The 27656-nt window shown below is 40.2% G+C and overlaps 1 protein-coding gene across 9 annotated transcripts in view; it reads left to right on the top strand.

Annotated features, from left to right (window-relative positions):
* Window positions 1-26001, top strand: part of ZBTB38 (zinc finger and BTB domain containing 38) — a 175324-nt gene extending 149323 nt beyond the window's left edge. For 8 of the 9 annotated variants that reach the window (XM_056807403.1, XM_007502118.3, XM_007502114.3 and 5 more), the window contains one exon: window positions 19317-26001. In XM_056807403.1, coding sequence (XP_056663381.1) covers window positions 19317-22916 — 3600 coding nt within the window. In that variant the 3' untranslated portion in view covers window positions 22917-26001. Of the gene's footprint in view, window positions 1-9610; window positions 10296-19316 lie in introns of those variants that run through there. The other variant, XM_001373022.4, reaches the window with a different exon arrangement.
* Window positions 26002-27656: the final 1655 nt, after the last annotated feature.

The following is a 27656-nucleotide window of genomic DNA, read 5'->3' as shown; positions in this document are numbered from 1 at the left end:
GGCAGCTAAGCAGCTCAGGGGATAGAGCACCCGGCCTGAAGATAAGGAAGTCTGGCTTCAAATCGAGGCTCACATTCTTCCTAGCTGTGGGACCCAAGGCAAGCCACTTAACCCCAATTTCCTGGTCTTTTCTGCCTTAAAACCAGTACTTAGTTTCAGGTCTAAGACAGAAGGTAAGAGTTTTTTTTTTTTAATGTTCCTAGAAGGGTATATTTATTCTGACTCAAAAACAGCACGTTAGGTATGTGAAAAGAAATTCTTTATTCCCTTTTTTATTTTAATGAAATCAATCAAGAACTTGGACTTTTCCTCCCTTTGTTCTAATTCAACCAGGGATCTGGAAGTCCTTTTACCATAGAGATGTGTAAAGATATACCAGCCCTGAGTGAAAGGAAGGAGAAACCAGAGAGAGAGACAGGAAATGAGGTAGATAGAAAAGGGTATATAAAAGGCTAGCAAAAGGACTGAAAGGGGGTGGGAGCTTTTTTCTGCCTGGTGAGCTGAGCTGAAGGTGCTCTACTACTTAGATGTGTGTGAAGGGATTTTATTGTTTTATTTATTTTTTCTTTTCCTTGGATCCGGTGTTGATTTGTTGGGCGAGTTACTGAAGCTGTGAAGGAGGAGGCTTGCATTGCTGGACTTCTGGCTGAAGACCACTAGGCCTTCCAAGCAGAAGCTGGGTGGTCAGTTGGACGACTTCTGATGGCAGTTATAGGGTAGCTAGTTAGGCAACTTATTTCTCTACCTACTTCCTATATTTCCCTCCTTTTGCTATATTCCAGTTAAACTAAATTGTTAACAGCTGCTAACAGTTTCCTCTAGCTTAGGGTATGATATTTAAAATATTAATTTACAACTCTCTTATTAGTCAAAACCCCAATATAACCCTTACAGGTATATAAAGAATGTGGGAATAGTATTGAATATTAAAAAGATTTCCTTTTGTGAGGAAATCCAAGAACCAAAGGGAAAGGAAACATGGTGGTGTTAGGTGACAGTCAATGGCAGAAGAAACTATATTATTATCAGAGTATACTACAAACAGAAAGAGAAAAATAAATATGAAGAAGAAATAATAAGCATATCAAGGAATAGTGTAATATTGATAGAAGATTTTGATTATCTGGAGATCTATTAGACTCCAAATCCTTTGCCCAAGGCAGAACTGCTAATACTGTTTGTTTGGTCTTTTTTACTTTGTGATTATTTCATTCTTCAAAAGATAAAGGGACTCCAAAGGAAACTTTTATTCCAGATCTAATTCTCAACATGAAAAAACTGGTTCCTAGGATGGAAAGAATGGGCACGTTAGAGGAAAATGAACATGTCATCTTGAAATTTGTGATGGAAAAGAAAAAAGTTGGACATAGTCTGATCTGCACCCTAGACTCTGGGAGCATTGAAAGACAGGGTTCAGTGAAGATGGATAGATGACCAATAGGGGAGGATCCGATGGTTTACCATTCTTCAGAGGAAGTTAGCCCAAGGCGGGCAGAAGAAGTACAATTCTAATTATGCAAAGAATAATTCTGATGAGGAGGAAGAGAGAAATTACATAAAGGAGATGATATGAGTACAAGGGAGCTTATTAACGAAGATTTTTAAAGACATAGAGAAGATGGAAGTAAAAGCAGACATCAGAGTATACATGGAGTAGGATAGTTTGGTTGGGTAAAAAAAATCAGAAGTGCAAAAGCTTAAAATAACCCCAGGCAGGGAAATCAGAGGATGATGAAAAAATGAAGGTTTGCTTTCTTTGGTTTTTTAAGCAATACTGAAAAAAAAAAAGGATCAAAGAAGAGCTAGAAACACTGCTTGGAATAGATAAGATGATGATAATGGATTATGGAAGAGGTGCTCAAATCTTATTTTGCTTCTGTTGGCCCTTGGACTGGAAAAACAGCACAAAAAATGGCTAGGAATTCCAGTAGTTAAAAGCCAAGATAAATAAGAAAGCCTTTAGCTGTCTGTCATTGAGGAATTCAAGCCACTCAGCCCACACCAGGAAGATTCCAGGGTATTAAAAATTGGTGAATGTCATGATCTCTGACAGACTAGAGAGAAATAAAATACTGTTAAAAAACTAAAGAAGGGTCCCAATATGGTCCCAATTTAAAGGAAGGTGGGGGGCAGATAAGGTAAATGGAGCCTGGGCCCATCAGAACTGAAACTAGGGTGTCATCGGAGATTTAAGAATTATTTGACACTTTTGAGTCAGAGCAGGCAAGCCAAAATTCAGAGTTTGAATGTTCTAACTTGTTTAATGAATTCTTAAACAAAAATCTCGCCAAATACTATTCAGCTTCGTTTCAGACCAATGGCTTGGATTGTTTTTGTCTTTCTTGTCAGAACACTTCTCTGCCTCTCCCAAGGCTGACCCTAAATGTTCCAGTCAGAGAAACCCAAGGCTTCTTGCAAAGACCTAGCCGAAGTACCATGGACCTATTAAAAGTGGACTTTGCCAGAGATAGAATTGAATACAAGTCACGTCAAACGATAGTGAGCCCAACTGCAGAAATGGGGCCAAAAATACAATCGTATTTCTGAAAACAGCTGCACAGTGAGCAAATATAGTATAGGGACACCAAATCACATCTGTGCAGGCACGGGGATAAGAATAACGTGCTTTTATGTGTAACTAATGGGCATTTTCACTTTCACAAAGAGAGAGATTTTATGTTTCTAAATGTTTTAAACATCAGCAAATTTGTCTTTTTTTTTTTGCTCCACAAATTGAAATCATATTTCACAATGACATGTGTATGTTTATGCATACAACCCCCCCCATATTTCATCTTAGCCCCACTCCCTAGCCTGGGGCCCACTCTTTTGAGTCTTTGTCCAGTACTATTTTATAGACAAAGTCGATTTCAGTATTGAAATTGCATTTGGATCGTTCAGGTGTCCTTTGAAGAAGGGGCATAAGACTCTAGATTAATGAGGGGGCCAAAAGGGGGTTTTATTGCCCCATACACAACACACACACAGATAGATTGTTTAATTTAGAAATTCTGCTTTGCAGGCCAGGCATAATACTATAATATAAATGTCAGTGCTTTTTATTGGTTATGGTGAAAGGCAATAGAACGTAATTGTTGGGAGGGTTAGAATCCAGAAGACCCAGGTTCAAATTCTACTTCAGGGACATCCTGATCATGTAGCCAAAGGCAAGTCACAAGCTGTCTTTGCCTGAAGCAACTCTTTGAGACCAAGTTCCAGGGGTTGCCGACTGGGGGTTATGGTGGGAATTTTCACAATTAGAATCACAGATCTTGATCCATTCCAATGGCCCCAGCCCCAGAAAAAACAAAAATCAGCCCATTTTCCATCATGTGTGATTAGCCAGAAGACTACACTCTTCAGGCCCCTTTCTTTGCCCTTGCTCTTGCCACTCTCCTTAATGCTATACTGTCACTGGCTGTCCTTCCTCTTCTTATCTTGGTGAAGGCCATGTTTAGGACCAGCATGAGACACCAGCCTCCATACTTCTATAAATAGCCTTTTGCTATTTTTCTCCCAGCACAGCCTCTCTCTGTAGGGGTTAGAATTAGTGAGCAGTCAGATAGCAAATGGTAGAATCACAAAATGTCTCTACAGCACCTGCTTAATTGTGGAGCTTGAAGCGAAAAATCTCACAAGTGGCCAAAAGAATGTCCCCCCACCCCCCACCCCCCTCATCAGGAGACAAATTTGGACCTTGAAAGCCAGGTCTTCCTGATTCCAGTTGCTTTTAGCTGAGAGAGAAGCCCCAAAGGGTAGGTGAATAAGTCTGTAGGAAAACTCTTTGATGGCAATTAAATCACAGAGACATTTATTAAATGCTACTATGTATACAAAAGAATAGAGGTAGCTCAGGGGGTAGAGCCCTGGGCTTGGAATTGGGAAGATTCATCTTCTTGAGTTCAAATCCAACCTCAGATGCTTCCTAGCTATGTGACCCTAACAAGTCATTTAACTCTGCCTCGGTTTCCTCATCTAAAAATGAGCTGGAGGAGGAAATGTCAAGCCACTCTAATATCTTTGCCAAGAAAAGTCCAAATGGGGTCACAAGGACTTGGACATGACTGAAAAGAAATAAATAATATGAAAGGCACCAGTGCTAAGTACTGAGGAGACAAAGAGAACCGGAAGAGTCCTTGCCCTCAAAGGGTTTCCATTCCACTGTAATACACAATGTGTATCCATGTAAGTAATGGAAAGTATAGAAAAGTAAAATATAAAGTAATTGGGTGGGGGGAGTACTGAATGGATAACAACTTGTGGGGTTCAAAAAACGTAATGGAGGAAGGACCTGAGCTGAGTCTTGAAGGGAGAATTCTTTCTACTTTAACTTTAAAGTTTATATTGAGGTGAGTGTTAAGCCCTGCTGACTTCGCTCTCTGCTTTACTATATACCTGTTTTGCCTGCAGTCTCCATCATATCTTTAGGAGACACCAAGGCCAGGAAAGACGCTTGTACATGCTTAATTGGAAGCGAGCTAATGTAGTTCACACTTGGGTGGCCTGTGATAGTTTGCACAGATGTACAGTGGCAGCCTGCAGCATCTGCTAGAAGCCACATCCCTTTCATGAAGCAACATTGTCCAGGAAGGGGACCACACGACTGAAGTGAGGCAAGTCTTTCCCATGAAGGCTTGTGCTCATGTGACAGCACCCATTGACGCCTGCTCTAATCTACCTCCCATAGTGCCTGGGATTCCACCTTTATTTCTGAGTTATGGCTTATTTCTCTAAAAGAGGTGAACACGCATGTATATATGTTCAGACATACATGTATGCATTCATGCATTGGTGCATATACACATATATACATGAATATGGATTTACACACACACACACACACACACACATATATATATCATTTTATTTCTTTAGTGTATATGTACCTATATGTGTTGTAATGGTTCTCTTGGCTAATCTCTTGACTGGCTCTTGTACGATCTTGAGCAAGGCAAGAAGCCTCCTCTCACCTTGAGATCTTAGTCCCAAAAGTCCCTCCTTCTCCTGGGAACTCACCCGGGTCAATGTTCTTCTCCCATTCTCCTCTCCTTCCAACTGTCTTCACCTGTCAGTCAAGTCTTCTTCAACATTCCATCCTCTCCCTTGCATCCTACTCTTACAGTGTTTATATTTTATTTCTATAGCATGTATATATCTACCTATATACATTGGTATATACAAGTCTGCATATGTACATATAGACATGCCTATATAAATGTGTACATGTATGTATAGACATTATGTTTAGTGTATGTACATGTGTGTTTTATTTCTATAGTATCTATCTACGTGTATTCACATGTGTTTATATACCATGTACATGGCTACATATATAAATAGATATGTACACATGTATATGTATGTATATGTGTTTAAATAGAGCCTATATACATATATAATTTGTACATGTATTTTATTTTATAGTGTATTTATACACCTGTGCATATGTATGTTGTAAGAATTAAATTTATGGTTTTTAACTAAATATGAGAATTCTAAAGTAATATTGTGGTCACTGATTTAAAAATATTATAGCTTAAGTCAAAATAACTTTTAGCAACTTTATTTACAAATAAGTAGAGAGAGTGAAAGTGGAAAAATGTAGATAAAGAGACAGAGTCTAATAAGCCTACTAGTCCTCCTGAGAAGCCAGGCTCAGCCCCAACAAGGCTTCCACAAGACTCTGTCTCCATGTGAATTTCCTGATAATCCTCAGCCAGAGGTCCCTATGGTGTCTTCAGCCAGGGTTCCACCAACACAGCCTCCTCCAAAGCCAAGAGAGGAATCACTGGAACCAGTCTCTCCAGAAACCAGGAAGGAATAATTATAGACCATGCTGGTATCTTCTTTTTATGCTTCTATTTTCTGTGTCACTTCCCTTGGAGAGCCGAGCCTACAATCTCTCAAGGTTCAGGGTCCTCTGTCTAGGTGTGGCGGTCAGTCAAATAAGTGGTGTGAGACACTGTATGCTCAATCCTGTGTTTAGGCATCACACAGTGTTCTGCCACGCACAGGGTTTGTGTTTTATTTTATAGGTTCAGTGAGTACATACTTTTCTGGCACAAAATCATTTCTCAACATACATGTTTCCATATAACCTAACCAAAGACGCGAAGCCTAAGGAGATAGTCAATGAAACATTGCTGCTATAACAGAAATAGATGAATGACATAATGGAGGTTAGTTCCCCCTGACCTATGGGATGACCAGCTGGGAGAATCATTGTTGCTTTTGATCAGCTTTCACAATCAATCACTATTACTTAGGAGATGGGTAACAAAACATTTTGTAGGTAGGTGTGGGGTTAGAGGGTAACTTAAAGCAGAACAGAATTGGAATTTTCCTCAATTTCCAAGTTGCATTTTTCTTGTGTTTGATTCAAGCACCTGGCAAAGTTGCCTGGTTATAGTAAACATAAAGAACCAGCGAAGTGTGTCTATAACTTGTATTTCAGAGGAATGATTGATGTATCTGTCTTGCTTGGCCTGCAGTGGGTGTGGGGCCTCTGAATGTACCTCTGCTAAGAGAAATAAAGGAGGGGTAATGGGTAGTGATCTTTGGGTTTTAATTCTGTGAATGTAATCTTTTTGGGGTACTATTCTAAGGGGGTTAAAGTGGGACATATATGTGTTAGCCCTATAAGTATTTGTTCTCATATTATTTCTCCTGTATTGGGGAGAGAACAATAATCATAACAATTCCATTAGTAAGGGAAGTTAGAGAGAGAAGTCATATAGAAAGTGTTCCATGGGTGCCTTATTTTCTGGTCGCTGCTTTGCAATATCCATTTCCCCAGACTGTGACTCTGTCAGACAGCGGGAGGGGTAAGATGGCTCCCCACAACTTCCTGTCACTTCCTGTCTCTCCCCCTTCTTCACAGAAACCAATGGCAGTCTTTTAATTTGCCTAGCACCATGGGGAGGCGGGGGGAGTGACCTTTCTTACTCAGTGCTAGTAGGGGTACTTTAAGTTCTGGATTTGATTAGCTAAAAATAGATCAGGAAAGAGTTAATCCTATCTCCACAACATGGACATTCATGTATATGTATGTTTTATCTAGGGTCTATATACATATACATATACAATGTGTATGTATATATGTTATTTTATTTCCGTTGTGTATATATCCACATATTTATACACCTATGTGTATATATGTGTGTGTTGATGTACATGGTATATAATATGCATAGATAATATATATGTATATAATATTTTATTTCTAGAGTCTGTACACATATTCACATGTATACACATAGGCACACGTACATATAGCAATAAATGTGTGTATATGTACACACACTATATATTATGTATTCTCTACGTCTACTTATATAATGTGTATACACATACATGTGTAAGCATAGAATGTATATAGTACCTCCACACATGTATATACATACACATACATGTGTGTACATATTTACTTAACAAGCAGTGCATGTTTGCATCATACATTTTCATTCTGTAGGGTACATATATATATGCAATATGCCTATATGCACAGGTATGTGTGTATATTTGTATGTATGTGTGCATGCATATGTGTATGGGTCTGAAAGGCAGAAATCTTGGGCTGTCCCATCATGAAGGGCGCCTAGAACTCAGTTTGGGTAACTTAAAAGCTGAGTGGAGAGCAGGTCGTGTTTGTAGCCTGGGAAACAATTCATTAGAACAAATACCAGCTCACCCTGAGGAAGTCAACACACTACACATTTAAAACGAGAATTCTTTGGAGGGAAAACAAAAACACGTACAAAATAACACTGATTTGCCAATCCATTAAGAAACATTTATCAAAGGCTTACTATGTGTCATCAGTACTGTGCTAAGCATGCTTGAGATACAAAGACAAAAGTGGATAAACAATGACCTATCCTCAAAGAGCTTACATTTTGTAGCAGGAGACAACATGTACAGAGCAAAATATATATATTGCACAAAAAGTAACCCTATAGGAGAGGGAACTAGTAGCTGGGCAGAATGAGAAAGGCCTAATCAAAAGATAGAACTTGAGTCTTTTTATTTTATTTTTTTCCCAATGGTTACATGATTCGTGTTGTCTCCTTCCCCTCTTCCCTCCCCCCTCCTGGACTTGAAAGCAATTCCACTAGGTTATACATGTATTATCACCCAAATTCTAGTTCTGTATTATTCATTTTTGCAATAGAGTAATCTTAAAAACCAAAACCCCAAATCACACACCCATATATAGAGTTTGAGTCTTGAAGGAAAACAAGGGGTGCCAGGAGATGTGGGTATGGTCTCAGAGTGCAGTTCTGATACATAGTGGGTGCTTAGCAAATCTTTCTTAATTAATTTGTTTTTATAACCATTATAAACAACCCATCTAAAAAAGAATGATTCTAAACAAACATTACTGGTAAAAACAGGAGGTATCCAATTTTGTATTAACTTCATACTACCCATTTCAGAAAAGAAAGACCCAAGCGTTGCCCTTTGTTCTGTGCTTTGGTGGATTGCTGTGGCAGGTTCTTGACCATCCCCACAACCACCACCACCATTTATCCCAAACAAGATGCATCCCTGAAACACAACACAATTGTACCACTGTTCTGTGCTCCTTGGCCTAGGCAAGTGTTGAATAAAGTTGGGAAACCGGAGACTAAATTTAAACCCAGCACCCCTATCTTCACATGCTTCAGCTGGTGCTTTGTCTTGGGTTTTACATCATTTGGTCCTCAACAATTTACATGAGGGCAGACAAACCTGTGGAACCTTCATGTCATGCACAGAAAGTTCTAACCACACTGGTCAGGAAACTCTGTTAGCAATTAAGTTCGTTGTGGTTGTTCAATGGGTTTCCGGGTTGATGCAGGGAGAGCCAGGGTGAAGAGTGGTACAGTGGCTTAAGGGGGTCCCTCAGGAAGAGGGGGCTCCCAGTTAATTTAGCGCCAATACAACAGCCAATGTTCCTTCTGATTTTTGCAAATGTCACAATCTTGTCAATGGCTGGAGCCTTCTTCTCCTTGGGAAAACTGTAAACTCAACAGCCAGAAGGAGATTTGTCCAATGGTAGATAATACTGTCCTGTCCAGATTAAAACCTAAATAAGGAAATGTTTAAAACTTGGGAACAAGCTAGGCCATCAGAAAATCAGCTAATTATTTTAATAAGCTCCCGCAGAAAATGGCATTTGAAAGAGCTTTTGAGGCAGATTCTTTATTGTGAGAGAGTAATAGATATCCTACCTAGGGGCTTGATGTTCAGATTACCTTGAAACCAGTTTGCCAGTGTCCATGCAAGGTAGATATAGAAGTAGACTCTAAGTGACAAGGAACACTCTGAAAGGGAAAGAAAGAAAGGAAGAGAGAAAGAGAAAGAAAGAAAGAAGGAAAGAAGGAAAGAAGGAAAGAAGGAAAGAAAGAAAGGAAGGAAGGAAGGAAGGAAGGAAGGAAGAAAGAAAGAAAGAAAGAAAGAAAGAAAGAAAGAAAGAAAGAAAGAAAGAAAGAAAGAAAGAAAGAAAGAAAGAAAGAAAGAAAGAAAGAAAGAAAGAAAGAAAGAAAGAAAGAAAGAAAGAAAGAAGGGAGGGAGGGAGGGAGGGAGGGAGGGAGGGAGGGAGGGAGGGAGGGAGGGAAGAAGGAAGGAAGGAAAATCTATCTGAACCAGCTATGTGAAGTCTTAAAACCAAGCCTGATGCAACACTGAAGAATACGAATCTACTCATTCATGTCCTCAGCATACAGGCAAGCACAAGTCCAGTGACCCATTGTTTACCTCTATAAGATAATATATTCAAAGAGAGGTTGCCCCAAGAGTCAACCCCCTTCAGAGACGAAGAACAATTTAGCTAAATTTATTTTGGCACCAAGTCTACGTAAATCTTGATCCATTGCTGCCCAACTTTGCTTTTCATAATTATGCTTTGGGAACCCAGATAATTTGGATCCCTAAAAGTCAAGTAAATAAAACACTTATCAGGCCCCATTTTAGTTGTGTTTGGTCGGCAAAAGGGAGAGGATTTTCCTTTTCCTAGACTCAGCTCAATGCTATAAAGGGCTTCTGTTTTGAAATCTGTTTTGGAGATCTGATGCCTGTGTTTCTAATACCCTGTCACATGAGCAAGTCTGACGTAATCTCCCAACACTGTCTATAAGAAAACTTACTGTGAGGATGTGTGTGGGATGGTGGGGCCTGATAGCCTGAAGCAAAATGTTCTCCTTTGTCGGTGAACTTTCCACAGAGAGTGGTTTCCAGTCCAGCAGATTCCATTTTGATATGGAACCTGTCCTGGGCCAAAATGGACAGTGATCTTGACTTTTGCAAAACTTCAGGTCAGTATCCTAATACAGTACCTCCTTATTTTCACCGGGGTTTAGGGCGATAGGGCAAGGTGGAGGCGGAGGGGGGGTTTGGGGAGGTGAGAAATCTACCTTTATTTATGCAAGGAAATCTGAAGCAAAACAGAGAGTGGCTGTGTCCATGCAGTTTTGTCGTTGTGTCTGTTAGAGTGAATGTAGGGCTAGAAATCGTGGAAACATAATTATGTATGTCAGCACTACCATTGATTTGCTGTGTGGCCTTGGGGAAATCACCAAACATCTCCATGCCTAGGTCTCTTGGAATGGAAGGACCCGTACTTCTGACCCTTAGAAAGGTCTTAGAGATCTATTTTTTTTTAAATTTAACATTGGGAAATGTTCCCTATGAAATACTCATAACTGAGCTCGTGTTGCCTTTTGAACGGTTAAGATAATTTACCTCAATAGGTTGATTACAATCATTGTTATTCACAACATTAATGAAAAAATAAGATACTTTATTTGCTTCTCCACTTTTAGAATTCCAACAGAAAACATAATTTGAATTTTCAAAGTATCCTATGTCTGTTTCAGTAGAAAGGCTGCATGGTGCCATGTATAGAGTATTAGACTTGGGGTCGGGAAGACCCGGGTTTGAATTCTGGCTCTGATAGTTTTTGTTTGTTCTGTAATCAAAAGGCAAGGCGGGTCTAATTGCTCCATGCCTCAGTTTCTTCTTCCATAGAAATACGAATGGTACCGTCTTCCCAGAGCTATGGTGATGCTCAAATAAGACATAGTCTAAACGCTTTGCAGACTTTAAAGTGGCATATAAATAAATGTTGTTGTTAGAAGGATTATAGAGTTAGTGACTGGCCTTGGGATTCCATTAGTATTGAGCATTCCCAAGTGGGGAAACTCCTTCCACCACGGTATTTTGGGCACTTTTCCTGTAAATTTCACAGCATTAGAGAGTTACCTAAAAGCCCTGAGAGGCAGGAGCTCTTGCCCAGGTCATGGAGCCTTATTGGTTAGCAGGGGGCGTCTTGAACTAGCTAGCTCTCTCTCTACTATTCCACGCTGTTTCTCATTTGTATTATGGTACTTCATGAAATCAAACCCTCACCAAATAATTCCCAGGAGTTTCTTCATAGGTTTGAACTCCGTCCCCAAAGGGTGCCCATAAATATCTAAAGGCAATGTTGGGAAAAGGGGTGGGTAGGGAAAAGAGAAAGGGGAAGAAAGCGAGGGAAGCGTGCTTTCACAGCATTGGTCTGAATTGATCATGTGGAATAAATGGTGAAACCAAAGATTAAGAGGGAGGCTTTGAGGTGCCCGTGTGGGTGGGGAGGGGGAGGCCGGGGGTCAGTGATGCAAGTAGGAACAGTAAATAGAAATGGAGGCCGAGGCTACAAACCAAGGAGCGCTTTCCTCTTCCCCGAGTGCACCGGGTGGAAAGAGTTGTTGGTTACGCACTGTTCTTTTCAGTCGAGCCCACACACCCAGATAGCCATCAATGATGTCTCCTTTGAAGATGAAGGTCAACAAAATAAAATGAACCTTTGCTTCTGGGGAGTGGAGGGGGTAGGGTTGTCTGCTTCGTATCTTACCCTAGTTTCATGACATCTAAATCATCAAGTCCGTATCGCTGTTTTCAGTTGGGAGGTTTTCTGTGTTATTTTTTGCTTTGGCAAGTAAAATAAACATTTTTTTTATAAAAAAAATTATTTTACAGTCAAGTTTGAACATTTTTATAGGTCTGAGACGGGGAAAAATTGGTCAAACTGTTAAGCTGGAAATCTCTAGTAATCTCTGAAAGGAGATCTTGAGTTTCGGTAGGCCAGATATTTAGTTCGGTTCAGATGGGTTTTCTGATCCAAGCCGTTGACTGTTCTCAATACCTTGCGGTCCTAGGGGAAAAAAATCATGCTGCAACCAGAGCAAATCCTGTATCTTCTTGCCATTCAACGAATACCACTCAATGCCCAGGTTATCAAAACAGAAACATGCAAAAGTTGGGAGCCAAGAATAGGGAACGGAGCTCAGCACAGTATTATTCTCCTTAGTTGGCCCGGGAGTCAGAACCTCTTCCTCTCATCGCCATCTTGAAGCAATTCAATTCAGTCTCCTGACATGCTATTGATAGTAACAAGGCTTGTCATTTTACACAGAGTTTAAGAGGTTACAATCTAGAAAAGGTCATCAAAGATTACAGACGCAGGTAGAAGGCAAGAAACACAGCTGCGTCCCATTTACATAGAGGCAGCAAAGTGTCACCCAGAATAGAGCACTGGACCTGAATTCAAATCTGTCCTCAGTTCCCTCATCTGAAAAATGGGCATAATGCTAGGACCTACCTTCCAGGGTTAAATAAGATAATATTTGTAAAGCACTTTGCAAAGCTGAAAGGGCTGTGTAAATGCTGGCTATCATTATTATTCGCTACCGCTAATATAGCTAGTATATAGCTATAGTATTGTTTCGCTCCAGAAGAGCCTGGATCAGATCATAATAGTCACCCATTTCATGATCCTCTGAAATGGGGGATGGGGAGGAAGGATGCCAACATGTAGGATGTGCCAGCTTTATAAATATTATCTCATTTGATATCACCTGAAATGAGAATCTTAATAAGATCAGCTGCTTCCCCATAAAAATACACACACATATATACGTGCATCTCTATCTATGTGGCTGCATGTAAATATGCCTCAGGGTTAGGCAGCCAGAAGAAGAAAATCACTGAATCTGAGTTGGAAGAAGCCTCTGAGATTCTATATTCCAGCCTTCACCTAGACAAGATGCTGCTATCATATACCAGACAGAAGGTCATCCAGCCTCTGTTTAAATCCCTGCAGCTAAAGGGCATCCAGTCCTGTCAAGGCAGCTCATTGCACTCTGGGCTAGCCCCAAATCTTAGGACATTTTCTCTTTATACTGAGTTGAAATCTGCCCTCTGAAACTTATTTCTCCTGGCTCTGCCCTCTGGGATCAGCTGCCCCCACACGCACCTCCATGCCACCCTTCCCATCTACTTAATTGACATAAGGACAAATGGCATTCTTAGGGGTGCCAGTTGTCTCTGAGCAGGGAAGACGGGGGCTCTTTCTAAGGGGACAGTTTTTGTGGGTTATGAAGCCACACACTGGAGCTGTGATTGGGAGCACTAGATAGCAGTTATGGCAGAAATGAGTCCATGCGGAGGCTGGAAAGGAGTCCAAAAGCCCCAAGCCTCCTAATTTAGTAGTAATTTCTAATGAGTTTGTTAATTTGATAGAGCAAGATATAGAGCAAGGACCAATGGAATGGTGGCTGAAGAGCTAGCTTTGGAGAAAGGAAGCCTTGGTTGGAGTGCTGCCTCTGATCCATATAGCTGCTCGGTGTCCCCAGCTAAGTCAGTTAACTTCTCTGTGCCCTCCCTGCCTCTTCTCTAAGACTAGAAACCACAGAGCAAATATCACTTCTATGCTTTTATAGAGGTTTCATTAGAAAATTCTAGTTCTAATGAATTGTTTTGGGGGCGACTAGGTGGTGCCATACTATATAGGGCATCAAGCCTGAAACAAAGAAGACTCATTTTTCTTCTTGAATTCAAATGTAGTTTCAGGCACTTATTAGCTGAGTGACCCTGGGCAAGTCACTTAACCCCATTTGCCTTAGTTTCCTCATCTATAAAATGAGCTGGAAAAGAAAATAGCAGTATCTTTTCCAAGGAGATCCCAAATGGGGTTATAAAGAGTCAAACACAATTGAAAGACAACTGAACAAGAGTTCCAGTGAAATTATGGGTCCAGCCCAAAAAGAATTAAAAAATACATATATATCATATTCATTCAACAAGGATACTGTTAGAATACAAATTTAGAATAATGGCAATATTAGCCATGGAAGAAAAAAATTAATGCTTAAAAATGTATCATCTCTTCATCATTTTTGGATTTGCTTAAAAATTTTTACCAACCTCTTTCTCACAAATGGTTTCTCTCTTAATATCCATCTTTTATTTTGAGTTCCAAAAATTTTATTTGAAATGTTCTAATGTCATTGAGGCTAGTGAGAAGCTATGTGAATCTCTAGTTTTACCCAACAGATGTTTCTTTAAAAAAAAACAAAACCCTTACCTTCAGTCTTGGAATCAATTGATTCCAAGGCAGAAGAGTGGTAAGGGCTGGGCAATGGGGATCAAGTGACTTGCCCAGGGTAACACAGCTGGAAAGTATCTGAGGCCAGATTTGAACCTAGGACCTCCTGTCACTAGGCCTGGCTCTCAAACCACTGAGGTACCCAGCTGCCCCCCAACAGGTGTTTCTAAAAAGTTGGGCAAAAATTACATTTGTTTTAATCAAATCTGATTTTCCCACTGATTTGCCTTATTCTTTTGGATTGATCATTGCTCAGCAGCTGCTCCAATTTTCAGCTTTAAGTGACACGTTCCATAATTCAAGTATTTCCATCTCATAATTTGGTATGAAAAGGTGCAAGTTGAAGTCACAATATTTGTCACTAAATAACTATAAACATTTGATCAAGATATAAGCTCTTCCAGCCTCATTTTGCCCACCTACAAATGAAGAAACGCAGAAGCATTTACTAAGTACTAAGCACTGTCTCAATGAATTGGAAAGCTAGAAAGTCCCTCTGTTCTGCTGAAGTTCAATTTTAAATGGGAAAAGGCAAGATGTGGAGAAGGATTCAGGTACAAGTCAGATGGAAAGGCCTGTTGGTCTTTACAGTGTGAAGGCAAAGCAGATGGGAATGCATCTTTTAAATTGTCATTTCTAGGGGAGGCAGCTGGATGGTTCAGTGGATCTAAAAGTCAGGCCTAGATGGGAGGTCCTAGGTTCAAATATGACCTCATACTTTTCCTAGCTGTGTGACGCTGGGCAAGTCACTAAACTCCCATTGCCTATCCCTTATTCCTCTTCTGCCTTGGAACTAATATAGAGTATTGATTCTAAGACAGAAGGTAAGGATTTAAAAAAAATTTTTTTTCCAATCTATCCTCAGACATTGACTAGTCCTTATCACTCTTCTGCCTTAGAGTCAATGTTTAGTATTTATTCTAAAAGGGAAGGCAAAGGTTATTTTTTTAAAATGTCATTTCCATTTGTAAAAAATAAACCTGTTCCTGATGTCCAACTATTTGGTAGTACCAAGGACTTCAGTGAAGATGTTATCTTCCAAGTGTTCATCTGTGGTGTACCTGTGGCTGTGGCATAGGTGGGAGCTGCTGCATCCAAAGAAGCAATAGACAGATTCCATTTCCACAAATTTTGATCCCCTAGACCTGTGGTGGCAAACCTATAGCACATGTGCCAGAGAGGGCATGCTGCTCCCTCCCCCTCTCCATGTACCTGATGACATTTTTTCACTTCACCCTCCCCTCTGCCCAGCCGCCCAATGGGAGCACTTTCTCTCGCCTCTGTATGTGGTAAGAGGGGAGGAACATGCAGCACTTGGTCAAGGGTAGCATGGCATGTGGTCTTGGTAAGGCAGGGGTTTGGACAGGGCACGCAGTCTCTAAATCTATCATTGCCCTAGACAATGGTTACTGGATCTGTGTTGAAAGCAGTAAAAAGGTCACGAGGAGCACTTCTTTCTGGGGTTCTTGAGCGTAGGTTCATAGGATGTTTTAGAACTAGAGTCTAGGGAAGGTTATGGTCAGGGCGGTAGCAGTGTTACTCTTGTCTTTCTCTCTAGATTCCTTGCCACCTCATCCAGAGGGTAGCAGCTATCTACCACCGTACTCGTCTGTCTGTTGGTAGCAGTTGGTTCAGCAGTTAGAACTAATTATGGTGGCTTCTTCTTATAAAGGTTGCTTCACTATATGATGGCTGTGGGGACCAGGTGGAAGAAGGGCTAGTTAGTGGTCTGAGGAAATACTACTTATTATTCCTAAGGTTCTTGAATTTATATATTCATCAGTGGCAGCTGGTTGACAGTTTCTGGTGGTAGGGAGTCAGAATCTTTCCCCACAAATGTTGTTCCAGTCAACGAGGAAGGAAGGCAGGGCTGGTGATTGGGAGTGGGAATGGGTTCTATTTCTAGACTATTTGACTTAATCTATCCCAAGAATTCTATATTATGCACAAAGCTGAAAATATATTGGAGTCTAAAAAGACTCCTCTCACAATTCTCTTCTGGAAAAAGGGATGGGGCTAGATGAACTCTAAGATTCTTTTCATTTCTAACATTTTACCTGTGAATACTTTATATGTACCAGGAGATAACGCGTAAAAACCTGAGAGCAAATACTCATAAAAGAAAAAGAAAATTCTTTTTTTTTTGACAAGAAAAAGTGTGGTGGTAAAGCATCTCTCAATTTTTATTTTCCTTGAAGCAGACACACTTGCATAAAATCCTTTGGATTGTTTTTGTTTTGTTTTAGTGAGGTTTTTTAGCCCTCAAATGCTTGGTTTTTAGTTTTAGTGTTTCTCATACAATCTGACTTTTTATTTATTTATTTTTTTAAACCCCTTACCTTCCTTCTTGGAGTCAATACTGTGTATTGGCTCCAAGGCAGAAGAGTGGTAAGGGCTAGGCAATGGGGGTCAAGTGACTTGCCCAGGGTCACACAGCTAGGAAGTGGCTGAGGCCGGATTTGAACCTAGGACCTCCCGTCTCTAGGCCTGGTTCTCAATCCACTGAGCTACCCAGCTGCCCCCATAATCTGACTTTTTAAAAGAGAGATTGTTAGAATTATTATTAGGACATATTGGTAGGCTGGCACCTTGAAGAAGGACGCCATTAAGGATGGATTTGGGAATTTTATCTACAACCTCCACTTCTTTTTCAATTTTTTTATTTGTGCAATAGGTATTATATTTTAAGTTCCTTGAGGTCAAGGACTATCTTTTGCTTCTTTTTGTAAACCAAGTGATTAGCATAGTGCTTTGTAGATAGTAAACACAAAATGTTTGTTGAATGAATGCATGGGCTCCAATAATGGGACTGATTAACTTCAAGTTCCTGAAAGCAAGGATTATTTGTCATCCTTCATATTGTTATCCCATAATACCTAAAACTGTATCTTGGACATAGTAGGCATTCACTAAATGAATGCATGAATGAATGAAAGAAAGGAAAAATCTGAATTCTAGTAACTGAAATTTGACCCTAATACATCTAGTTCTACATTGATTTATATAAAGGTATAGCTAGAGTCAGTTTCTTAATCTCTGTATTATAACTAGCATAAAACATTTGTTATTGTTTGTTACTTTTATATTTTCAACTCTTTTCTGCCAACTCTGTAAATGAAAGCTTCTCCTTAGTGGTCAATATAACTAGAATTATTAAAAGATCCCCAATTGCCACAAAATTATAGTCTAAAGAAGGGTACAATATTTGCTTTATCCAATGACAGGACGGATTTTATTTTTTATTTTTCATAAGGACCAGTTAGTCTCCTAGGAAAGATTGCCTTTTTAGCTATTTCCTATTCTTTGGACTATGGATAATTTAGAAAATTTCTATTTTGGAAAAATACAAGGAAGTAATAATGAAAGAGTTTAATTACAATGGGTTAAGCTGATCTTTTAGGGCAAATTCTCTCTCTCTCTCTCTCTCTCTCTCTCACACACACACACACACACACACACACACACACACACACACACACACAAAACTAACCCACTAAAGAAACTTTCCTAAAATTGCGCACAGTAAGTCTAATAATCCTGACACTCAGTGATTATACTTTTGGATGGAAAGGAAGGATAGAGTCTAATATTTAACCATTAACAGTTATTTAATGTTGGTGATGGAATACCATTGTGCTATAAGAAATGATAAACAAAATGATTTCAGAAAAAGCTGGAAAGTTCTGCAGGAATTGATGCAGCGTGAAATAAACAGAACTGGGAGAACACAGTGCACAATACCAGCAATATTGTATGATGCTCAATTGTGAAAACTCAGCTGCACACAAAATACGATGATCTGGGACAATTCTAAAAGACTGATGGAGTCAGATGGATGTGAATCAAAGTAGATTATCTTTCACATCAGTGTATTTATGGTTTTATTTGGGGGGGTTTGATTTTGTATGAATTGTATGAGTCTTACAACAATGACCAATATGGAAGTGTGTTTTGCATGATAATAAAAATAAATTTTTTAAATTGCTTAAGAAATATGGACAGGTGTCGGCTATGGGAGATGGTTTGGGGAGAAGGGAGGGAAAGAACATGATTCTTGTAACCATGGGAAAATATTCTAAATTAACTAATTAACTAAAAATTCCCCCCCAAAATTAAAAATTTAAAAATTTAAATTAAATTAAAAAAAATGGACAGGGAGCAATTAGGTAACTCAGTGGATTGAGAGCCAGGACTACAGATGGGAAGTCTTGGGTTAAAATTCAACCTTAAACACTCCTAGTTGTGTGACCTTGGACAAGTCATTTAACCCCCATTGCCTAGCCCTTACCACTCTTCTGCCTTAGAACCAATACACAGTAATGATTCGAAGATGGAGAGTACGGGGGATTTTTTCCCAAACAAGGAAAGAAAAAAAACTGCAATCTGAATAAAGTGAACATGGAGAGACAATGAAACCCTGGTCAAATAAAGTGATCATTATTAGTTAAAGATACTTCCCTCCTTTCTGTCAACAACCCATAAATTAGTTTAGGGTTTTTCTTTTTCTTTTTTGTTTTAGCTAACATTTACATAGCATTTATTATGTTCTAAGCATTTATAGTTATTATCTCATTTGATCCTGGCCTACCTTTGAAGGAGGTGCTTTTATAATCTCATTTTATAGATGAGGAAACTGAGGCATATGGAGTTTAAGTGACTTGACCAAGGTCACATGGCTAAGACATATCTGAGGGTAGATTTTAGCTCAGGTCTTCATCATTCAAGGTCTGGCGTTCTATCCACTGTACCATTTATCTACTTCTGAATAATTTATCGACACTTTTTAAAAAGGAAATGAATACAGGTTTTTAAAACTAAATTTTCACTGATATTTTCTGGGAGAAAGAGAATTTTCGGAGTATATGACTCAAAAACATGCTGGTCACCATTTTCCTTCTTTTTTTTGTTCTAGATGACAGTCATGTCCCATTCAAAGGACCTCAAAGACGACTTTCACAGTGACACAGTCCTCTCCATTTTAAATGAACAACGAATTCGGGGTATTTTATGTGATGTCACTATCATTGTGGAGGACACTAAATTTAAAGCTCATAGCAATGTCCTGGCAGCTTCAAGCCTTTATTTCAAAAATTTATTTTGGAGTCGTACTATCTGCATTTCCAGCCACGTCCTGGAGTTAGATGATCTCAAGGCTGAAGTGTTTACTGAAATCCTTAATTATATCTACAGTTCCACGGTTGTTGTTAAGAGACAGGAAACAGTCACTGATCTTGCAGCTGCAGGAAAAAAGCTGGGAATATCATTTCTGGAAGATCTTACAGATAGCAATTTCTCCAACTCTCCAGGTCCCTATGTATTTTGCATCACAGAGAAGGGTGTAGTGAAAGAAGAAAAAAGTGAAAAACGAACCGAAGAACCAGCCATTGCCAATGGACCAAGGATCACAAATGCCTTTTCCATCTTTGAAACTGAAAATAATAATAGTATGTTTTCTCCCCTGGACTTAAGGGCGAGTTTCAAAAAGGTCTCAGACTCCATGAGAACATCCAGCTTTGGTCTAGAAAGGAACGATGTCTGCAGCGAAGCTGAGCCCGTCAGGACACTCGCCGAACATTCCTACGCCGTTCCATCCGCGGCGGATGCTTTTCAAGGACGTCCTTTGTACGAGTGTGCTGCCAGTTCACCTTATACACCAAGCGAAGAAAACTGCGATGAGGTTCCAGCGAATACACAAGCCTGTAGGCCAAAGACACCCCCAAGGCCTCAAGGTTCCAGTTTAGCAGTGGCAAAAATAGCACCCCCAAAAGGAACCAGCACGGAGACTCATGGAGAAAAGAGTCCAGATCCAGCCGCTGCTTGTGCCCCAGACTCTCACAAGAGTCAAGAAGACAACCACTTTTCTAAGGAAGACGAAAACCCGCCTGCTAACATTCCTGAATCCATAGCCCCAGTCCTTCCTCCTGTTTACAATTGCACTTTCTGCTCCAAATCATTTGAAAATGGAGCTTTATTGGAGTCCCACTTGCTGCTCCACACAAAACCCCCAGAAGCTTTCATGTGCAAATACTGCGATAAACAATTCACCACCTCCAACAGGTTGGACAAGCATGAGCAGACGTGCATGAACTCACACCGTCTCCCTGTTCCTGTCGGAAACGAGCAGAGCTTTTCTTCTCCAGATGGGAAGATGGAAAGTTCCTACAAGGGTTCTGAAATGCTGTCATCTGAGAATAAGGCGGGTGAACATGCCGGCACGAGTCAGACCTTACCCGAAGTCGAGCACACGGTGAAGGTGGTGGATGGGCAGATACTCTACACGTGTATCGTGTGCAAGCGTAGCTACGTCACTCTGTCAAGCCTCCGGAGACATGCCAATGTCCACTCATGGAGGAGAACCTACCCTTGTCACTACTGCAGCAAAGTGTTTGCTTTGGCAGAATATAGGACCAGGCATGAAATCTGGCACACGGGAGAGCGGCGGTATCAGTGCATCTTCTGCCTGGAGACTTTCATGACCTACTACATCCTTAAAAACCATCAGAAATCCTTCCATGCCATTGACCATCGCCTTCCCGTGAATAAGAAGACGGCCAACGGAGGCCTGAAGCCCAGTATCTATCCTTACAAGCTTTACAGACTGCTGCCTATGAAATGCAAAAGGGCTCCCTATAAGAGCTATAGAAGTTCTTCCTATGAAAATCCACAAGAAAATAGGCAAACGGGTGAGGCTGCTCCTAGTACCTGCATTATTCCGAATCCACGAAGCTCTGAACTGCCAATTTTGACTTTTCCAGACAGTGTGAATATGCTGTCAAATAGCCCGGCCATTTTACCCATTGTCCCTGCAAGCAAAGAAGCCCACAAGGTTATAGATCCTCAGAATGGGGTCCCTTGGGGAGGAGGAGGAGGAGGAGGGGAGGGAGGAGGAGGAGGAGGGGGGCTGCTGAGCCCTGTTAAAAATAACTTTAGCCCTGTTGAGAAGCCGGTTCCCTCAGGAGGAAAAAGTCTCACTTCTGGCTCACAGGGAGGTGACGTGACGATTCCATCCTACAGTAACGTCAGTGAAAATGCCACATCGGTCATCAGCTACAGCAGCTCGGCCCCGTCTGTCATTGTGCACAGCAGCCGGGTTTCCTCGGTGATCATGCACAGTAATGCAGTCACTGCCATGACGAGCAGCAGCACCATCGCTTCCAACATCACCGTTAACCAGTCCCCAAGAGATGACAGTAAGCATGCGGAGAGTTTTGGCAAAATCCCCACCAAGGTCAGAAGCATTAAGGAGAAGAAGAAAATGGTGCCCTACAACCGGGGAGAAACGTTGGAGGAGGCAAAGTATGCCGCCAGTTCTGGAGGTCCTTTGAGTAAAACCACGAGTGTTATTGAGGAAACCAGTAAAACTGAAACGTATATTGCAAAACCTGCCTTGCCTGGAACGTCCACCAACAGTAATGTAGCACCTCTCTGCCAGATAACAGTAAAAATTGGGAATGAGGCTATTGTGAAAAGACACATTTTAGGGTCCAAACTGTTTTATAAAAGGGGAAGACGATCCAAACATGAAACTCAGGAGGAGAGTCTGCCTCAAGAAAATGATGTGGAACAGAAAGAGAGCAGCAGTCCAACGAGGCTGAGTCGCTCGGAATGTGTGGAAATGAGTGAAATGTTTGATGAAGGGAGTGACCAGGATTCCACAGACAAACCTTGGCGGCCATACTACAATTATAAACCCAAGAAGAAATCCAAGCAATTAAAAAAAATGAAGAAAGTCAAGTGGAAGAAAAGACATGGAAACAGGAGCCCGAGCAGTGAATTCACAAACTCCAGTGACCTAGACTGCTCCATTAAAAAAAGCCCAAAGGAAAAGATCCCTGAAGGAGAAGAGAGTAAAGAGATGCCCAGTCTGCACTGCGAACTTTGTGTTGGGGACAAAGGACCTACGGAAGGACCTCCAGGCCAGCCCCACTGGCATCATAACACGTCCAAGTCTCACGTTTGTGAACTCTGCCAAAAACAATTCCAGAGCCCCTCCACCCTCAAAATGCACATGAGATGTCACACTGGAGAGAAGCCTTATGCTTGCAAAACATGTGGAAGGTGTTTTTCGGTTCAAGGGAACTTACAGAAACATGAACGCATTCATCTTGGAGTCAAAGAATTCATCTGTCAGTATTGTAGCAAGGCATTCACTTTAAATGAAACCCTCAAAATCCATGAAAGAATTCACACTGGTGAAAAACGTTATCGTTGTCAGTTCTGTTTGCAGAGCTTTCTGTATCTGTCTACCAAAAGGAATCACGAGCAGAAACATATCCATGAGCATAACGGGAAGGGTTATGCTTGCTTTCAGTGCCCTAAAATCTGCAAAACAGCAGCTGCCCTGGGCATGCACCAAAAGAAACATTTATTCAAAAGCCCCAATCAACCAGAGAAAAAAGAGGGTGGGGGCAATGACATCCCCAAGTCCTTTGAGAATCAACCCTTCACTGACTCAGGTGGAAACAAGATGAAGGAAACCCTACAAACTATGCCCGAAGAGGTTTTCCTTTGATTGACAGTGGTGGGAAAACCACTAGAATGATATGATTTTTTTTTTAGGTATCCGACATCATTGGGTGAAGTATAAAGGAAACTCAAATTTGTGTAAGTTCCTGAAACATGACACTTTTTCTTCCTATTCATAGGTTTCAGCATTAACTACAAAAGCAAAACACACCCAAACATTCAAACTGAGGCTTCATATTCCCCAATATAATATGAGGGTAAATGAGATTCTTAGCTACAGTATCTCGGCCAGTGGGTACTTTGTAATTTAAAAAGAAAAAGAATCCGCCAGACACTCTTTGGGTGGAGTGTTGTTAGGAGCTGCCAAACTGGCTGTGAAATACTGAACTTGAATCGCTTTGAAGAAAATAAGAGTTCAGATGCCATAAGAATGTCAACTTCACCAGTGTGTTAAAAGGTGAATGAAACCCATCATCGATTCTTTTTCCCTCATCCAGTTTTAATACCGTTAAAATTTTCAAAGGATAAACTTTGGATATTATATGAAACCCTACATGGTTGGGGAAAAATTGTGAGATGAGTAACCTAAAGAAGACATTCGTCTTCCTTTCTTGTAAAACAAACCTTGTAAAAATAACACAAACCCTGTAGTTTTACACTGTCCATGTTCAGTTAGAAAATGAAAACGATGAGGGGAAATGAGAATTTGGGGAAAATTCATAAAGGGTATTTTCAGTGTGGCCAAACACCTAACTTAAGAACACAGTGTGTGCTACTGGATGAAATTGTTCTTGAAGTTATTACTTATCAACAGTGGGGATCTTGATATCGGTGGTCTATTTGGTATCCCCCCCCTCCCCAAACATCTTTTTACCACACTACTAAATATACCAGCAATTACTTAAACTGTATGTTGCTCCAGGAGAGTTTCATAACAGCTCAGCTCACCTCTGAGAATGAAGAAGGGTCAAATTGGGCTGAACGTATCTGCAGTCTTCCAGGCACCGTTCAAATCTCAGAAGGCTACCATTTCAAGGCAGGCCCAACCAAATGAAATGTGACTTACCCAGCTCCCCCTTTGAAATGCTTGAAGGAAGGTAAGCTTATGTAGCAAACTGTCACGCATTTGATTATGTCACCATGCCCAAACCCTACCGCCATGGGCCAATCTTGTGGAAAGACTAGGCAGTCCACACAAGTTATCATGCAAGAGTGAGATACTTAGGGAAACTGTGGCATTTCCATCTCCCATGGGTTGTTGGCCTAAGGGAGTGAGGTCTTAAATCCAAGCATTAGCACTATCTGACATCTGGACTCCGTGTATAAAGGTGGGATGTTGAATGAGTAAAGAGGCTCTCTATTCCCTTACTTATTGGACTCCTATGAAATTAGACGACCATGCTAGATGGCTCTTTTCCATCTTTGGTAATAGATACCTTGCCAGAGACCTCTATGCATCCCCTAATATCATCTCCAGCTGACAAGCATCCTTAATGTCCCCCCCCCCAAAAAAACTGACTCATTGCTGCCTGTGGTTGTCAGATTAAAGAGGTTCACATTGTTTCTTCCCCAGAAGGGGTAAGAGCCATGATTCTGACTTTCTGCACCTGCCAGAGAGAGATTGGGTGCATTCCTGACCTGTCCCCTCACATTAAAGCATCTTCTGGAAACCATCCATCAAGAGCTCAAGGCTTGCCCTGCAGTCCCTAAAGCCAATTCGGCATGCGAAGGGCCCTCCAACGTGATACCTTGCATCATCACTCTACAGGACTATTTCCCATCATGCTACTCTGAAGTCTTTATGAAGAGGACCTTTGTTACATTGGGCGAGCAAGGCTGCATCTTAAAAATCCAGAAAAAGGACGGGATGGAAGCTGACCTTTAATTTTGTAGTGCTTTGCTATTAAATAACCACAATACTGCAGCCTCAATAACCTCCTGTCTCCATTTTCACTTTCATACAGTATTATAAAGGGCAAAATACAAGTGAATTTACATGTTCTTTTTATACATAACATACCTGCACTAATCATTTACTTTCGGTTTTGTTTTAAAAGTTTTGTAAGAGTCAGACCAGGCTAAAAAGTCTTTGTTGAAATAATACCTACAGTATTGAATAGTTAATCCTGTGGTCCACTGATTCATGCTACCCTAGATGAGGGCTATGTGTCCAGGAGAAGTATTTTATTTCATTAGTTCCTTTGGCTTCAGACAATGCAAGTTGTGAAGTCACTATTATCAGTAGTGAATTCTTCCAGTCTGCACATGTGGGATGTTTTCTAAGTGGACTTGTACGCTGATAATTCTAGACCAAAGTAAATATGGCAGAATATTTATACATGAAAAGATAATTTTACAAATATTTTCTATAATTGTATCATTCGTAAAAAAAAAATAAAAATAAAAATGCTGATAGCTTGTGTTTGTTTTGGGGGAGGGTTGTATATTTTGATTAAAAAACAAAACCAAAAAAAAAAACCCTTGACTTTGTAATTCTGTATATTCTATACAGTTTCTAGCAGAGCAGTTTTAAGACAGCATCTTAATGTTTATAGTCAATTGTGGAAAATTTATTCTAAGTCCTATGTTTAACGTAATGAGTCAAGTACTGATGACCAAACTAGAACTGAAGTAAATGTAATCAATGAATCTCTCGTATGCTTTACATGATAGACTGTCACTTGAGATGTTATAGCATCTGTATTTTGTTTAGAAAATATTATTAAATGCAGATGTAAAGAGTTGGAAAAAGTCTAATTTTATTTTTAGAAAGAATGAATATAAATTTGGTTTTGCTTGATTAAAAACTGGCTTATTCTTATTTCTAGTCTCTTTTCAAATATCTCGAATGGTAATTCTCTTACACCAGCAGGAACTGTACTTTTACAGACTGATGTTGAACATTGGATTTGCCTGCTGTATTTTTGTTTCTTTGTTTGTTCATACACAGTGAAATAGCAACATGGCAGTGACCTTCCAGTCTAGGACTAAGGAAGAACATGGCATCTTTAGAAGGTGACATCATGAAAGACAGAATACTCTTTTGGTTAGTCTCAAAGGATGACCCATTGCACAGAGGTGTTTGATAAAAGTTGGAATGAATGAATGAATAAATGAAGATGCTAATACATGATTATTATTAAGTTAGTGTTTATGTTGATGGGGGCAATGGGGGAGGCATGTCAAAGCACTCTGTTATTCTACTTTGCCTGACTCATCAGTGACCTAAACAGTTCACTAGATGAGAGTACATGATTTCTTATTGCACTCTTCTTCCATATTTGAATCAGACCTAACAAATCAATTATAAAGTTTTTCTGAACTCTGTATTCATTTATGAAAATTTTATAAAGCATTTCAATAAGTACGTCATTTGTTACAAAGAAAACTGAAGATTGTCAATAGTTCTTTAATCATTCTGGAAGTTGTTTTTTTTTAAATCATTCTGAAAGTTTTATTCCTTGTTCCAGTCTTCCTTTTCTACTTCATAGATAATGGCCCATGACAGTGCTACTTCCCACATCTCAATAACTCCTAAAAGCATGGAAGGATGTTGAACAATTCATCTACTTCATTTTCTTTCATATCTGAAAGTCCCTCACCTCCAGCTATTCTGGCTGTCTGCATTGCCCTCCTTTCAGAGGAGGGGTTGTTCTTGGCCAAGTCCCTGGGCCAAGTAGAGCAACGAATAAGTCCACTGACTTGCTGTGGATTTATTTGATCAAAATAGATTTAAACACTAACAGAAAAACTTGTTCTAACAGCAATGCGGTATTTGTGATACATAAAAGGTTTGACATCAAGGTCTATTTAATAAATGACTCTTTTCTGAAGCATCAAATAATGCTTTACATTTTTTTGCAGCACCTTGAGAATTTCAAAGCATTTAATGGATTGGGGTAAGATGGGATGGAATTAGACCCACCTTTCATTGGTATACATAATTTTCCACTAGGCAACTCTCTCCACCAATGCCAATTTGCCACCTTCTCTGTAATATCTATTCTTAGAAAGTTGCCTACAGGTTAAATTGCTTACCGAGGGTCACACAGCCAGGACCTCAGATTTGAGACTTGAACTCAGGTTGGCCTGACCCCATGGACAACTTTCTAACCATTCAGTCACAAGACCCCAATCCTTGATTTAAATAATACTGAAAAATGCCAAAAATACCCAGTTCTCTTCCTTCTGAAGTCTTACCTCTGTGCTCTGCAGTGATGTGGAAATGGCAACCCTGGATTCTCAAATGCCCAAATTCAAGGTTAAACAAGACCTGGCAGGGTTTGGGAAGTCTGTCGACCCCAAGTCCTGCCAGTTAACAGGTCTGCCTGTTAACCTCGAAAGGATTCGAATCAGGGTCTAGTGGCAAAATTTTGGGGGCAGACCTAGAAAGGTGCTCTTATCAGTTTTAAACACAGGCCTTTAATACTTTTCCCTTTATCTAGTGACCACAAGCAAGTCTTTTAAGCTCTCAGGCAACTCTCTGCCTATAAGTTTCATAAGAGTTATGATAAATGTGGGTAAAGGGATTTTCCATAGCAGGAGCTCCTTACGCATGCCAAGAAGGAAATGAAAAATGTACAGAAGAGAAAAGAGTTGAAAGTGTTCACATTTCTTTAACATTTTAAGAATTTAAAGAGTTCTAAAGCACTTTCTTCTCAGAAAGCTTAAGCGATTTGCCTTCAGTCATACAGCTAGGAAGAAGAGCACGGATTTGATCCCAAATGTCCAGATTAGAAATCACTCTGTCCATACCTCACCACAATGACCCATACTTCCCACCCAG

The sequence above is a fragment of the Monodelphis domestica genome, chromosome 8, assembly GCF_027887165.1.
Source record: "Monodelphis domestica isolate mMonDom1 chromosome 8, mMonDom1.pri, whole genome shotgun sequence".
Lineage (NCBI taxonomy): Eukaryota > Metazoa > Chordata > Mammalia > Didelphimorphia > Didelphidae > Monodelphis > Monodelphis domestica.
This window is presented reverse-complemented; position numbering and strand designations above follow the sequence as displayed.